This window comes from Protopterus annectens, chromosome 15.part0 (genome assembly GCF_019279795.1).
Source record: "Protopterus annectens isolate FY-2018-M chromosome 15.part0, PAN1.0, whole genome shotgun sequence".
Classification (NCBI taxonomy): domain Eukaryota; kingdom Metazoa; phylum Chordata; order Ceratodontiformes; family Protopteridae; genus Protopterus; species Protopterus annectens.
The window spans coordinates 39,991,274-40,007,805 of NC_056749.1; the positions used below are offsets into that span (position 1 = coordinate 39,991,274).

Below are 16,532 nucleotides of genomic sequence, written 5' to 3' on the forward strand. Positions count from 1 at the left end.
TTTAGCAATGCAATGGAAGTAGACTGAGTCTCCTGCAACATTATTTGACTTATTTGTAAGTAACAATAATATGTTTCTAGAAAGGAGATCTCTTACTGGACATTAGGGTAGTAATACGTTTTGTATCACAGAGATGATTATTCTTAAGAGTTGTTTGAGTGTCAACTGATAAATAATATAAACAGAACATGCAATGACATGCATACATTTAGTAAAACATGAGAACCACAACTATTAAAAAAAGATCTATGCTCTATGACCTATGAAGCAACTCTATACAAATACATTGTAGGTCACACCTAGGCCTGAGCATGCAGCTAGCTAGAATTGTGATCAGTCTTAGAATGCAGAAAAAAAAGGACTACAGGATATAAATTAGCAATCTAAACATTCATATCTGCATAGGTTGCAACGAGCCAGAATATCTGCAGACTTGCAACTGTAATGATTTACCAGTTAGCTCTCATGGGGTAAGGAATACAGGTGCAGTTACTCAACCTGGTACTGCAGGACTATGTTTGGGTTTTAGGAAGGGGAACTGGATAAGCTTAGAAATGAATGGCACTGGGGCTTCCCATAAGTAGGGACTGTTTAAAACAATATGGGGGTAATGTAATACTAGTTTAGAATATCAGCATTTTACAGGGAGACTGAAGTCTCATACATACTAGTAATTTCATTAATTCAATCCAGGGTTTTACTTAATTTATGAATACTTTGCAATGACAGTGAATCTGCAGAAGGAACATTTTGATTGTCCACCTACCACTACTCAGGTTCCCCTCAAAACGTGTCCACCTAATCTGGCCAGGCTGGCATCTAAACTTGTTCATGTACCACTGTTGAAGCTGTCCTATAAACTTGTCCGGCTAATCCTGTTGTCCGATAAACTTGTCCATCTACTCCTGGCCAGACTTAATTATGCCAATATGGGTACTGGAAACATTTCTGGACTGGCAGCTTCATATGCATATAGAACCTTCATTTGCACAGGCAGAATTTATTCTCATGAACTGGACACAAAGGATCGTCAGTTCATCCACAAGAGCCATTTAAGTTTCATAGCCCAATGTGCACAGTGTACAATCGGTTCATAGCCCAAAGTGCACAGTGTACAATCAGTTCATAGCCAAATGTGCACAGTGTGCAATCAGTCCATAGCCCCATGTGCACAGTGTGCAATCAGTTTGTAGCCCAATGTGCACAGTCTGGAATCAGTTTGTATCTAATGTGCACAGCGTGCAATCAGTTCGTAGCCCAATATGCACAGTGTGCCATCAGTCCATAGTCCAATGTGCACAGTGTGCAATCAGATTGTAGTCTGATGTGCACAGTGTGCAATCAGTTCATAGTCCAATGTGCGCAATGTGCAATCAGATTGTAGTCTGATGTGCACAGTGTGCAATCAGTTCATAGTCCAATGTGCGCAATGTGCAATCAGTTCATAGCCCAATGTGCACAATGTGCAATCAGATCGCAGTCCGATGTGCACAGCATGCAATCAGTTCATAGCTCAATGTGCATAGTGTGAAATCAGCTCATATTCCAAAGTGCGTAGTGTGCAACCATTTCATAGCCCAATGTGCACAGTGTGCAATCAGTTCATAGCCCAATGTGCATAGTGTGGAATCAGCTCATAGTCCAATGTGTGCAGTGTGCAATCATTTCATAGCTCAATGTGCACAGTGTGCAATCAGTTCGTAGCCCAATGCGCACAGTGTGCAATCAGTTCATAGCCCAATGTGCACAGTGTGCAATCAGTTCTTAGCCCAATATGCACACTGTGTAATTAGTTTAGAGCCAATGTGCACAATGCGCAATCATTTCATAGCCCAATGTGCACAGTGTGCCATCAGTTCATAGCTCAATGTACACAGTGTGCAATCAGTTCATAGTCCAATGTGCACAGTGTGGAATCAGTTCATAGCCCAATGTGCACAGTGTGCAATCAGTCCATAGCCCAATGTGCACAATGTGCAATCAGTTCTTAGCCCAATATGCACAGTGTGGAATCAGTTCATAGCCCAATGTGCACATTGCGCAATCATTTCATAACCCAATGTGCACAGTGTATCATCAGTTCATAGCTCAATGTGCACAGTGTGCAATCAGGTCAGACCTCAATGTGCACAGTGTGCAATCAGTTCAGAGCCCAATGTGTACAGTGTGCAATCAGTTCATAGCCCAATGTGCAGAGTGTGTGATCAGTTCATAGCACAATGTGCAAAGTGTGCAATCAGTTTGTATCCCGATGTGCACAGTGTGCAGTAGCTCAATGTGCACAGTGTGCAATCAGTTTGTAGCCCAATGCGCACAATCTGGAATCAGTTTGTATCTAATGTGCACAGTGTGCAATCAGTTCATAGCCCAATGTGCACAGTGTGCAATCAGTTCAGAGCCCAATGTGTACAGAGTGCAATCATTTCATAGCCCAATGTGCACATTGTGTGATCAGTTCATAGCACAATTTGCAAAGTGTGCAATCCATTTGTATCCCAAAGTGCACAGTGTGCAATCCATTAGTAGCCCAATGTGCACAGTGTGCAATCCGTTGGTAGCCCAATGTGCACAGTGTGAAATCAGTTTGTAGCCCAATGTGCACAGTCTGGAATCAGTCTGTATCTAATGTGCACAGTGTGCAATAATTTTACAGCCCAATGTGCACAGTGTGCAATCAGTTCATAGTCCAATGTGCACAGTGTGCTATCAGTTTGTAGTCCAATGTGCACAGTGTGCAATCAGTTCATAGCCCAATGTGCACAGTGTGCCATCAGTTCTTAGCTCAATGGGCACAGTGTGCAATCAGTTCAGAGCCCAATATGCACAGTGTGCAATCAGTTAGTAGCCCAATGTGCACAGTGTGCAATCAGTCCATAGCCCAATGTGTACAGTGTGCAATCAGTTCTTAGCCCAATGTGCAGAGTGTGTGATCAGATCATAGCACAATGTGCAAAGTGTGCAATCAGTTTGTATCCCAATGTGCACAGTGTGCAGTAGCTCAATGTGCACAGTGTGCAATCAGTTTGTAGCCCAATGCGCACAATCAGGAATCAGTTTGTATCTAATGTGCACAGTGTGCAATCAGTTCATAGCCCAATATGCACAGTGTGCCATCAGTCCATAGTCCAATGTGCACAGTGTGCAATCAGTTCAGAGCCTAATGTGTACAAAGTGCAATCATTTCATAGCCCAATGTGCACATTGCATGATCAGTTCATAGCACAATGTGCAAAGTGTGCAATCAATTTGTATCCCAAAGTGCACAGTGAGCAATCTATTAGTAGCCCAATGTGCACAGTGTGCAATCCATTAGTAGCCCAATGTGCACAGTGTGCAATCAGTTTGTAGCCCAATGTGCACAGTCTGGAATCAGTTTGTATCTAATGTGCACAGTGTGCAATAATTTCATAGCCCAATGTGCACAGTGTGCAATCAGTTCATAGTCAGACGTGTGTAGTGTGCAACCATTTCATAGCCCAATATGCACAGTGTGCAATCAGTTCATAGCCCAATGTGCACAGTGTGCAATCAGTTCATAGTCCAATGTGCACAGTGTGCAATCAGTTCTTAGCTCAATGTGCACAGTGTGCAATCAGTTCAGAGCCCAATATGCACAGTGTGCAATCAGTTAGTAGCCCAATGTGCACAGAGTGCAATCAGTTAGTAGCCCAATGTGCACAATCTGGAATCAGTTTGTATCTAATGTGCACAGCGTGTCATCAGTTCATAGCCAAATGTGTGCAGTGTGCAATCAGTTTGTAGCCCAATGTGTGCAGTGTGCAGTCAGTTCATAGTCCAATGTGCACAGTGTGCAATCAGTTTGTAATCCAATGTGCACAGGGTGCAATCAGTTCAATGCCCAATGTGCACAGTGTGGAATCAGTTCATAGTCCAATGTAAACAGTATGCGATCATTTCATAGCCCAATGTACATAGTTTGCAATCAGTTAGTAGCTCACTGTGCACAGTGTGTGATCAGTCCATAGCCCAATGTGTACAGTGTGCAATCAGTTCAGAGCCCAATGTGCACAGTCTGCAATCAGTTCATAGCCCAATGTGCACAGTGTGCCATCAGTTCATAGCTCAATGTGCACAGTGTGCCATCAGTTCATAGCTCAATGTGCACAGTGTGCAATCAGTTCATAGCCCAATGTGCACAGTGTGCAATCAGTTCATAGCCCAATGTGCACAGTGTGCCATCAGTTCTTAGCTCAATGTGCACAGTGTGCAATCTGGTCAGAGTCCAATGTGCACAGTGTGCAATCAGTTAGTAGCCCAATGTGCACAGAGTGCAATCAGTTAGAAGCCACAATGTGCACAATCTGGAATCAGTTTGTATCTAATGTGCACAGTGTGTCATCAGTTCATAGCCAAATGTGTGCAGTGTGCAATCAGTTTCTAGCCCAATGTGTGCAGTGTGCAATTTGTAGCCCAATGTGCACAGTGTGCAATCCGCTAGTAGCCCAATGTGCACAGTGTGCAATCAGTTTGTAGCCCAATGTGCACAGTCTGGAATCAGTTTGTATCTAATGTGCACAGTGTGCAATAATTGCATAGCCCAATGTGCACAGTGTGCAATCAGTTCATAGTCAAAAGTGTGTAGTGTGCAACCATTTCATAGCCCAATATGCACAGTGTGCAATCAGTTCATAGTCCAATGTGCACAGTGTGCAATCAGTTCTTAGCTCAATGTGCACAGTGTGTAATCAGTTCAGAGCCCAATATGCACAGTGTGCAATCAGTTAGTAGCCCAATGTGCACAGTGTGCAATCAGTTTGTAATCCAATGTGCACAGGGTGCAATCAGTTCAATGCCCAATGTGCACAGTGTGGAATCAGTTCATAGTCCAATGTAAACAGTGTGCAATCATTTCATAGCCCAATGTACATAGTTTGAAATCAGTTAGTAGCTCACTGTGCACAGTGTGTGATCAGTCCATAGCCCAATGTGCACAGTGTGCAATCAGTTCAGAGCCCAATGTGCACAGTCTGCAATCAGTTCATAGCCCAATGTGCACAGTGTGCCATCAGATCATAGCTCAATGTGCACAGTGTGCCATCAGTTCATAGCTCAATGTGCACAGTGTGCAATCAGTTCATAGCCCAATGTGCACAGTGTGCAATCAGTTCATAGCCCAATGTGCACAGTGTGCCATCAGTTCTTAGCTCAATGTGCACAGTGTGCAATCTGGTCAGAGTCCAATGTGCACAGTGTGCAATCAGTTAGTAGCCCAATGTGCACAGAGTGCAATCAGTTAGTAGCCCAATGTGCACAATCTGGAATCAGTTTGTATCTAATGTGCGCAGTGTGTCATCAGTTCATAGCCAAATGTGTGCAGTGTGCAATCAGTTTGTAGCCCAATGTGCACAGTGTGCAGTCAGTTCATAGTCCAATGTGCACAGTGTGCAATCAGTTTGTAATCCAATGTGCACAGGGTGCAATCAGTTCAATGCCCAATGTGCACAGTGTGGAATCAGTTCATAGTCCAATGTAAACAGTATGCGATCATTTCATAGCCCAATGTACATAGTTTGCAATCAGTTAGTAGCTCACTGTGCACAGTGTGTGATCAGTCCATAGCCCAATGTACACAGTGTGCAATCAGTTCAGAGCCCAATGTGCACAGTCTGCAATCAGTTCATAGCCCAATGTGTACAGTCTGCAATCAGTTCATAGCCCAATGTGCACAGTGTGCCATCAGTTCATAGCTCAATGTGCACAGTGTGCAATTAGTCCATAGCCCAATGTGCACAGTGTGCAATCAGTTCATAGCCCAATGTGCACAGTGTGCCATCAGTTCATAGCTCAATGTGCACAGTGTGCCATCAGTTCATAGCTCAATGTGCACAGTGTGCAATAAGTTCATAGCCCAATGTGCACAGTGTGCCATCAGTTCTTAGCTCAATGTGCACAGTGTGCAATCTGGTCAGAGTCCAATGTGCACAGTGTGCAATCAGTTAGTAGCCCAATGTGCACAGAGTGCAATCAGTTAGAAGCCACAATGTGCACAATCTGGAATCAGTTTGTATCTAATGTGCACAGTGTGTCATCAGTTCATAGCCAAATGTGTGCAGTGTGCAATCAGTTTCTAGCCCAATGTGTGCAGTGTGCAATTTGTAGCCCAATGTGTGCAGTGTGCAGTTTGTAGCCCAATGTGTGCAGAGTGCAACCAGTTTGTAGCCCAATCTGCACCGTGTGCAATCAGTTTGGAGCCCAATGTGCACAGTGTGCAATCAGGTCATAGCCCAATGTGATTAGTGTGCAATCAGTGCATAGCCCAATGTATGCAGTGTGCATTCAGTTTATAGCCCAATGTGCACAGTGTGCAATAAGTTTGTAGCCCAATGTGCACAGTGTAGAATCAGTTCACAGCCCAAGGTGCACAGTGTGCAATCAGTTTGTAGCCCAATATGCACAGTGTGCAATCAGTTCTTAGTCCACTGTGCACAGTATGCAATCAATTCATAGCCCAATGTACGCAATGTGCAATCAGTTTATAGCCCAATGTGCACAGTGTGGAATCAGTTCATAGCCCAAGGTGCACAGTGCGCAATCATTTCAAAGCTCAATGTGCACAGTGTGCCATCAGTTCATAGCTGATTGTGTACAGTGTGCAATCAGTCCATAGCCAAATGTGCATGGTGTGCAATCAGTCCATAGCCCAATGTGAGCAGTGTGCCATCAGGTTGTAGCGAAATGTGGTCAGTGTGCAATCAGTCCTTAGCCCATTGTGCACAGTGTGCCATCAGTTTGAACCCAGGACTATGCACACCATAGCCACAGCAATTTGCCACTAAGCCATCTGAGCTAGATTATATCACCCCAGATGGGACTCAAACACACAACATAGCCAAATGTGCAAAGTGTTCCATCAGTCCATAGCCCTTATGCACAGTGTGCAGTCAGTCTATAGCCATATGTGCACAGTGTTCCATCAGTCCGTAGCCCTTATGCACAGTGTGCAGTCAGTCTGTAGCCTAATGTGCACAGTGTTCAATCAGTTCATAGTCCAATGTGCACAGTGTGCAGTCTGTAGCCCAATGTACATAGTGTGCAATCAGTCTGTAGCCCAATGTACACAGTGTGCGATCAGTCCATAGCCCAATGTGCACGGTATGCAATGAGTCAGCCCAATGTGCACAGTGTGCAATCAGTCCATAGCCCAGTGTGCAATCAGTCAGTAGCCCAATGTGCACAGTGTGCCATCAGTTTGTAGCCCAATGTGCGCAGTGTGCAGTCAGTCCATAGCCCAATGTGCACGGTATGCAATGAGTCAGCCCAACGTGCACAGTGTGCAATCAGTCCATAGCCCAGTGTGCAATCAGTCAGTAGCCCAATGTGCACAGTGTGCCATCAGTTTGTAGCCCAATGTGCGCAGTGTGCAGTCAGTTCATAGTCCAATGTGCACAGTGTGCAATCAGTTTGTAATCCAATGTGCACAGGGTGCAATCAGTTCAATGCCCAATGTGCACAGTGTGGAATCAGTTCATAGTCCAATGTAAACAGTATGTGATCATTTCATAGCCCAATGTACATAGTTTGCAATCAGTTAGTAGCTCACTGTGCACAGTGTGTGATCAGTCCATAGCCCAATGTGTACAGTGTGCAATCAGTTCAGAGCCCAATGTGCACAGTCTGCAATCAGTTCATAGCCCAATGTGCACAGTGTGCCATCAGTTCATAGCTCAATGTGCACAGTGTGCAATCAGTTCATAGCCCAATGTGCACAGTGTGCAATCAGTTCATAGCCCAATGTGCACAGTGTGCCATCAGTTCTTAGCTCAGTGTGCCCAGTGTGCAATCTGGTCAGAGTCCAATGTGCACAGTGTGCAATCAGTTAGTAGCCCAATGTGCACAGAGTGCAATCAGTTAGAAGCCACAATGTGCACAATCTGGAATCAGTTTGTATTTAATGTGCACAGTGTGTCATCAGTTCATAGCCAAATGTGTGCAGTGTGCAATCAGTTTCTAGCCCAATGTGTGCAGTGTGCAATTTGTAGCCCAATGTGTGCAGTGTGCAGTTTGTAGCCCAATGTGTGCAGAGTGCAATCAGTTTGTAGCCCAATCTGCACCGTGTGCAATCAGTTTGGAGCCCGATGTGCACAGTGTGCAATCAGGTCATAGCCCAATGTGATTAGTGTGCAATCAGTGCATAGCCCAATGTATGCAGTGTGCATTCAGTTTATAGCCCGATGTGCACAGTGTGCAATAAGTTTGTAGCCCAATGTGCACAGTGTAGAATCAGTTCACAGCCCAACGTGCACAATGTGCAATCAGTTTGTAGCCCAATATGCACAGTGTGCAATCAGTTCTTAGTCCACTGTGCACAGTATGCAATCAATTCATAGCCCAATGTACGCAATGTGCAATCAGTTTATAGCCCAATGTGCACAGTGTGGAATCAGTTCATAGCCCAAGGTGCACAGTGCGCAATCATTTCAAAGCTCAATGTGCACAGTGTGCCATCAGTTCATAGCTGATTGTGTACAGTGTGCAATCAGTCCATAGCCGAATGTGCATGGTGTGCAATCAGTCCATAGCTCAATATGAGCAGTGTGCCATCAGGTTGTAGCGAAATGTGGTCAGTGTGCAATCAGTCCTTAGCCCATTGTGCACAGTGTGCCATCAGTTTGAACCCAGGACTATGCACACCATAGCCACAGCAATTTGCCACTAAGCCATTTGAGCTAGATTATATCACCCCAGATGGGACTCAAACACACAACATAGCCAAATGTGCAAAGTGTTCCATCAGTCCGTAGCCCTTATGCACAGTGTGCAGTTAGTCTATAGCCATATGTGCACAGTGTTCCATCAGTCCGTAGCCCTTATGCACAGTGTGCAGTCAGTCTGTAGCCTAATGTGCACAATGTTCAATCAGTTCATAGTCCAATGTGCACAGTGTGCAGTCTGTAGCCCAATGTACATAGTGTGCAATCAGTCTGTAGCCCAATGTACACAGTGTGCAATCAGTCCATAGCCCAATGTGCACGGTATGCAATGAGTCAGCCCAATGTGCACAGTGTGCAATCAGTCCATAGCCCAGTGTGCAATCAGTCAGTAGCCCAATGTGCACAGTGTGCCATCAGTTCATGGCCAAATGTGCAAAGTGTGCAATCAGTCCATAGCCCATTGTGCACAGTGTGCCATCAGTCTGTAGCCCATTGTGCACAGTATGCAATCAGTCCATAGCCCAAAGTGCACAGTGTGCAATCAGTCCATAGCCCAATGTGCACAGTGTGCAATTAGTCCATAGCCCAATGTGCACAGTGTGCAATCAGTCCATAGCCCAATGTGCACAGTGTGCAATTAGTCCATAGCCCAATGTGTGCAGTGTGCAATTAGTCCATAGCCCAATGTGCACAGTGTGCAATCAGTCCATAGCCCAATGTGCACAGTGTGCAATCAGTCCATAGCCCAATGTGTGCAGTGTGCAATCAGTCCATAGCCCAATGTGCACAGTGTGCAATCAGTCCATAGCCCAATGTGTGCAGTGCAATTAGTTTTGCAGTTAAGCACATCTACATTAGAACTCAGCTGTCATAAATGAGATCCAAGTAGAAATTAATTTCCCCATGTGACTTTTCAAAGTGACTTCTTTCAACATTTCAAAAGTTAATTTTATTAACGCATTCAGAATATTATTCTACTATTTAATTTGCTTTTGGAGTTTTAAGAATGAACACAAACATTTTTATTTAGTTATGGCAAGGCTCAAAGTAAGGATTCATATCTTGTGTTATTTTAATGCTGTTCTTTGGATGTAACTCTGAACAGAGAGGTTTACAGCTTAGTGGCTGCAACATTATTAATTTTGTGAATGTAGATTCTGTTTTTTTTTTTTTTGATCAATGAGGTTTTCCCTAATACGTGAAAAATATTTTCTATTCCTTACAGTGTGCTTTTATATTGTGATTTTCAGCTGATTTTCAAACAAAATGAAAAAATGCATAAATGCAAAATATATACAGCATCCAAAAGGGCATATATTTCTATTATTCATTTCAAAACAGCTTGGTGAGTGTGTGTGTGTGTGTGTGTGTGTGTGTGTGTGTGTGTGTGTGTGTGTGTGTGTGTGTGTGTGTGTGTGTGTGTGTGTGTGTGTGTGTGTGTGTGTGTGTGTGTGTGTGTGTGTGTGTGTGTGTGTGTGTGTGTGTGTGTGTGTGTGTGTGTGTGTCTGTGTGTGCAGGTGTGGGTGTGGTTGTGTGTGCCTGCACATATGGGCACTTTTGAAATAGCTATACCTTGTCCACTTTTCCTCGCTCTAACTCTCCCAAGTCTCCAGCAGTGACTTCTGTAATTGACAGCCGATGATGGAACTTCTGGAGACTGCTGGTAGAACCAGTTATCTTCTCAAAGCCTTCTGATAAGCCTGAAAAAGAAATTCCAAATAAACTGCATTAACAAATAAACTGTAATTCATTACTATAAGCTCAAGAAGATATTCGAAACTGTTCAGAAAATCCAGAAATTCAGCACAGCAATTTCACTCCCACTCCATTGGCCAACTATAAACATTCCATAGCTACATTTATAATTCATTTATTTTTATTTATTTATCCTTTGTTGACCAGGAAAGGCCCACTTGGCTAGTAGACTTTTTTCAGGAGAGAGCAGAGGTGGCATTTATAAAACTATAGGAAACAGGGCCAGGACATCCGGGGCTTTCCACTACTCTTTTCTGTTAGTGTGACCATATGGTAACTTCCAGAAAGGAAAGCAATGTAGGGGGAAGGAGGATGAGACAGAACAGATGTTTGCCCTGCTTTTACAGCAGAGTTATGCCATAAAAATGTTTACAGATGATATGAAATGGGGGCTACCACATATTATAGACAATGAAGTACAGTCTGGTGGTTTATTGAGTGATATTTTGAAGGAAATGATGAATGCGTCAGAACAAAGCATTAAGGGTGCAGTATCTTGGGCAGACATTTGAGACAGAGTGCTTCTAGAGGTTGAGGCATTGCAGGATAAGGCTGTTATGGACAAATGCAGGAAGAAGATGAAATCAATTGAAGTATAAACAATGAACTTCATGAAAAGACAAGTGTTAATGACAATTCTTTCAAAACTTATGTTGCTGCTGGGTTAAAGAAAAGTAGTGGCACCATTGAATCCAATAATGACCAGTGCTTAAAACTGAGTCCGAAGAGGGAGAGATGATAAACAGAACATTTTGGGGGCAGTAATGTCATATTTACTTTAGGGATAAAAGCAGAAGAAGTAAATACAGGAAATGAAAGTGTTGCTGAAATAACGTTTGAACCATAGTTAGGGATGAGTTGTTTTTCGCTGGTTTTGATACTGAATCTTTTTATGAACCATGGAATTGGTTTGCCATTATAGGTACTAAAAATGTTTATACGGAGATTAAAAGAGCAATTTAGAACTGCAGACATAACAAAAGAGAAAATAAAGGAGTAGTTTTTGGAGAAATGTAAACGTGGATGGAGGTTAAACATGCTTCGATCAGAGAAATGTACAGAATGAAGTCCAGAATGCAAATGTTTGCTTACATAATCATCATGGTAAAATTGTACATTTACTGAGGGTTGTTATTATAAATGTGAAAAGAGGAATGGTAAAATATTGGGGACAAAAAATACATAGATTTATAGGTGTATACTAGGCTAACAACCACTAGGAGCTGTTTAAGCCTAGCCATGTATCACAAATAAATGACAAGTTCTGGTACACTTGATAAGGGCAAGCAGGGGCTTGGGAGGTAAAACATTTACAAGCCAGGGCCTGGGAGATGAATTTACAGGCTGTCTGGCTCCATTACAGACATAGATTTCAAACGAGAGATAAACTTCTTGCTCATCTAATTGTCCAAGATACATGAAATGGATTATGGAGGAACTCTGTTCACATGGATGGCAAGCCTGTTCCAGATAAGAGGTAGTCTCTGGGATACATACCTGTCTCTGCAACTGGTCCTATTTATATCACAGTCAAGGTTTAAGTTTTTAGAATGGGTAATTCTGGTGCTTTTTTTTTTTTTTTTTTTTTGCGGATATACAGGAGGTCCATCAAAGTGGGGTCTGACAACTCCTTGTATGCCAGGCATAGATCTCCACTCAAAAGCCTGTAGGAAACAGAATACAGGGATAGGGTTTTAAGGCCTGGTGTGGTATATACTAAAGGGGGCATTGTTGAATACAGTGGAATAATGACCTCCTAGATGCCATACCTTTGTTTATAAGTTGCAAAACATAGATGGGTTTCCTGACCACTGTAGACACATGATGGTCAAAGGCTAGATTACTGTCTATGTGTGTCCCCAAGTCCCTGACAACTGGGTTGATTCTCAGGGATGTGTTGTCAATATGATAGTTACTAGGGGTGAATGACTTCCCAAAGGATGCTATTATGCACTTCTTGGCATTTAGTTTTAATCCATGCCTCTGAGACAAGTTATTTGTCTGTGTCTGCCCTTTGAGAAGAACATTAATTTCAGTTTAGCTTTTTATGACTGCTCCTAATTTGGATTCATCTCCAAATGTAGTCAACCAGAGACTCTTGACATTAGCCTTGACTTCTCCAATTCTAACTTCCTGGGTTCTGTCTGTAAAGTGACATAAGGGTTTATACATAATCTCTTGAGTTTGCCAACAATACCCAAGTGGGGTAATGTGTCAAATCCCATGCCAGGACAAGATGGGCAATGTGAACCATTTTGCTCTAAACCATTGCTTTGTGACCTTTTCAAAGAAGTCCACCAGGTTGAATAGGCATGATCTGCACTTGACAAAACCAAATTGGCTTGGGTCCAGTGCCTGGATGCTTCCTAATTCATTATCGATCATTTCCATGATAATTCTTTCCACATCTTGGCATATAAGGCTAGTGAGACTTATGGGCCTGTCATTTCCAGGATCTGTAGATGGTCCACCTTGATGGTCCACCTTTGTGCAGAAGGATGACTGTTGTTGTTCTCCATTTGGTAGGCATGAAGCCTGTTTGGAGGCCATAGTTAAACAGCTTGTCCTCCGAAGCAAACTATGAATCCAAATTAGCTTTCTCAACTAAGAAAGAGAAAACAAGACTGAACGACAAGTGGTGACCAAAAACAATGCCACTAATGACCACTCTAGTGGCGACCAAAAACAATGCCACGAATGACCACTTTGCTGTACTACAGATGAGGGAAAGAAAATGTAAAATGTTTTAAATGCTTTTAGTAGCAAAACTGTTTATTGACAAGCTCTCGTCTCAAAAGACTTCTTCAGATAACAATATAAACAATCAACGCACCCACTTATATACCACCAATTAAACCACTTCATTAAACACCTCATTTAAAACCAATCACAATATATTACACCACCATCAAATATCCCATAAAAATAAAAATAATAATAAAAATAGCATTTATTTATTTGCTTTTAACTTCCTTTTCATTAAAAAGCATTTAATATTTATTGCTTCATTTAATCCTAGGAATTTATCTGCATTGAGTTTGATCTGCCATATTGTTTCAATACTTTCAAGCTTACTTTTATAACACCCACACCTCATGTCCAAAAGAACCTGTTCTATAACAGAAAACAGAAGTTTCTTATAATTCTTGCATAATGTGGTATGTTTAAAGCATTGTTATTATCTTTACTTTTAATACCGTATAAATGTTCTTTTATGTGCTTTTCCAAACTTTTAGTGGTCATTGCAATATAAAAGGCAGAACACCCAGAACATTTCACAACATAAACCACTCCTACACTTTTACAAGTATACCTCTCCTTAATATTAATAATGTCATCTAAATGATCAAATGTGTTTACCTTTAAAACTGCGTATTGCAGAAGTGCAAACAGAACATTTCCGAAAGGCAGTTTGCAAGGTTTGCAAACGCCGAACGGAAAAAGGTTTGAATGTGCAATGAGCGAATGCACAGTGAGATTCGCTCATTGCACATTCAACATTCAGGGGCAGATTGCACTATAGTGGGAATCGGGAAATGGTTCCTTTCCCTGCTGTAGTGCGATCTCGGAGTTAGAATAATAAAGTAGGGGGGTGTGGGGGGGTGCAGGGGGGTGTGCCCTCCTGCTTTACACTTTGTTTTTTTTTTCTTTGACTTTCATGTTCGAAAAACAGCGACTCTGCTATTCAATTTGCTGTTTTTCAAACATGTAGGTTTGTCAACATTGTCAGTTTTGTGGTTTTGAGTCTCTCGTATTAGCACTCGAACCAGTGCAATTTGCGGTTTTAAAGGTAAACCGATCAAATGCTATATAAGGACTAATGGTATTCATTGTCTTAACTTCAGTATTCCCTTTCTGTAATCTACCTTTTAAACTCTGATTTTTCTCATATGTAAATTTTGGTTCATTTCCTGCAATTTGAAATATTTCTTTATTACCTTTTAGTATTTTCTCCTTCCTTCTAATGATGACTTTGATAGCTTGACTATCTACTGACATGTCTACATTAAAGGTGGGGTCATAAATTCCACTGTTAGAGCTTTCTAGTTCCTTACTTTTCACCTTATAGCCTTCATACAGAATTGGATTAAACATGGTGTTTATTTTCACACTCACCTCCTTTGCAGCTTTGCAAAAAAATTCTTTATCATAACCTCTTTCTAAAAATAGCACCTGTCTTTTATAATTTACATCAGAAGTGGTCATCCTGGATGCTCTAATAAATTGTCTTCCGGGAATGTTTTTCTTCACGATGCCTGGATGACCACTTATGTAATGCAAATAACTATTTGAAAATGTCTTTTTCCTATGGATTTTGCTTTCAAATTTCTTTACTTTTAAATCCCATTCAAGAGGTACATTTAAAAATGCAACAGTTGTTCCTATATCTCCAATTGTGAACTTCAAATAATCAGACATTTTATTAAGTTCTTCTACAAATTTTATACATTCTGTTTTAGACATCTTTACAACAACAAACAAGTAATCAATGAGGCATTTGAAATATATAATATTTTTGAACCAAACATTTCTAGCAAGTATATTCATTTTCCACCACTCAAATACTAAATTAGCATATGCTGGGGCCACTGCTAACCCCATCGCTATGCCTTTCACATGTTGATAACATTTCATGTCAAACAAAAAAAAAATAGTTTCTACTATAATCTCAATTAATGAACAATATAATGAAATTTCATCATTACAAAAAGATGTATTTTTAACCAGAAATAACTTCAGACATTCTACCCCTTTCTCTTTATGGATGCAAGTAAACAAAGAACAAATATCAACAGTCATCATTCCCATATTTTCATTCAATAATATGTAGTAAAATTTAAAGTGGAATTCTTTTAACTTAGCTAAACTATCTCACGAATCACACACAAAGGTTGGTAATTTTTGAACCAAAGGATTTAACATTTTATCTAAAAATATGACAATACAATTGCATATATTGCTGAGGGTGGAAACAACTGGCCTAAATGGTGGCTCAGTATGAGGTTAATGAATTTTTGATATTCCAAATAACATACCTAAGTTTAGGATGTTCATAGGATCACAGGAGATTACTAGGCTAATGGCCCTGGGGCCTTACAAGTCTAGGCAAGAGTTTATCCCCAAAAAAGAAACCTCAGTCAGCACCTGTTTCCCCTGTCAATGAGGGACAAAGGTGGAACCCCTTGGACAAATGTGTGGTTTCCCATCCACTCATCAAGGTTGCGCATGAAGAGGGTCAGCAAGGTACTCTGACATGTATGCAAAGTCTATTCCAGAGACGGGGCAGCCTCTGGGAGACAAACCTGTCTCTCCAACAGGTTTTCTTGATGTCACATATAAGATTTAGGCCTATCGAGCAGGTAATGTGTGAAGAGTTAGACTTACGGATATGGAGCATCTTTAGTAGTGCAGGGTCCGATATTGCCTTGTAGGGAGACACAGACCACTTCTAAGCAATCTGTATGATACTGAATAAAGTGATAGTGATTTGAGCCTGTCCACATAAGACAGGTGTTGGTGGCCATATAAAATCATAATCAATGTCACCATTCATCAATATTTCATACAAAAAAGAATGAACCTGTGTATAAGATCACTGAATAAAACTTAAATCAACTTCTCGATATTCATTAATACTGTTCAACAATTCTTTCATAGATTCTTTACACGTTTCATTATCTATTACTACTAAGCCATCTCTCCTTATCGGCTTTCATAAACCATAAATTGGTGTACATTTCTAGTTCTTTCATAACATTTCTTTCATAGGAGGACAGATTAAAAAATACATTCAAACTTTTTTAGAATGCAAATCCCTAATTTCTTTCTGACAACATTTTCCAAATACTTTGATAGTTCCACTCCACACTGGGTTAAAACTGAAAGGCTTCCTTAAACAATCTTTCTTTACTACATTTTTAATAAATACCTTAAATTTAATTTACTAGTGTAAAATTTCAGTTCTAAGATTGTTCTAGTAATGTCTGCTTGATGACTGGGGACAAAACTTAACCCCAGCCTTAAAACACGGTAATGAACTGGACTCAATGCAAACAAATTTAAATTAATAATTTTGAAATCATCACTCGCTGGTGTTAAACTTTC

At 41.3% G+C, this 16,532-nt stretch overlaps 1 protein-coding gene across 1 annotated transcript in view; it reads right to left on the bottom strand.

Moving 5' to 3' along the window:
* The window catches only part of LOC122790051 (exocyst complex component 1-like), a gene marked incomplete in the record, with an annotated part of 2,315,969 nt that overhangs the window by 561,187 nt on the left and 1,738,250 nt on the right, over positions 1–16,532 (bottom strand). Inside the window, 1 exon segment of the mRNA XM_044057618.1 lies at positions 10,245–10,372. Coding sequence (XP_043913553.1) covers positions 10,245–10,372 — 128 coding nt within the window.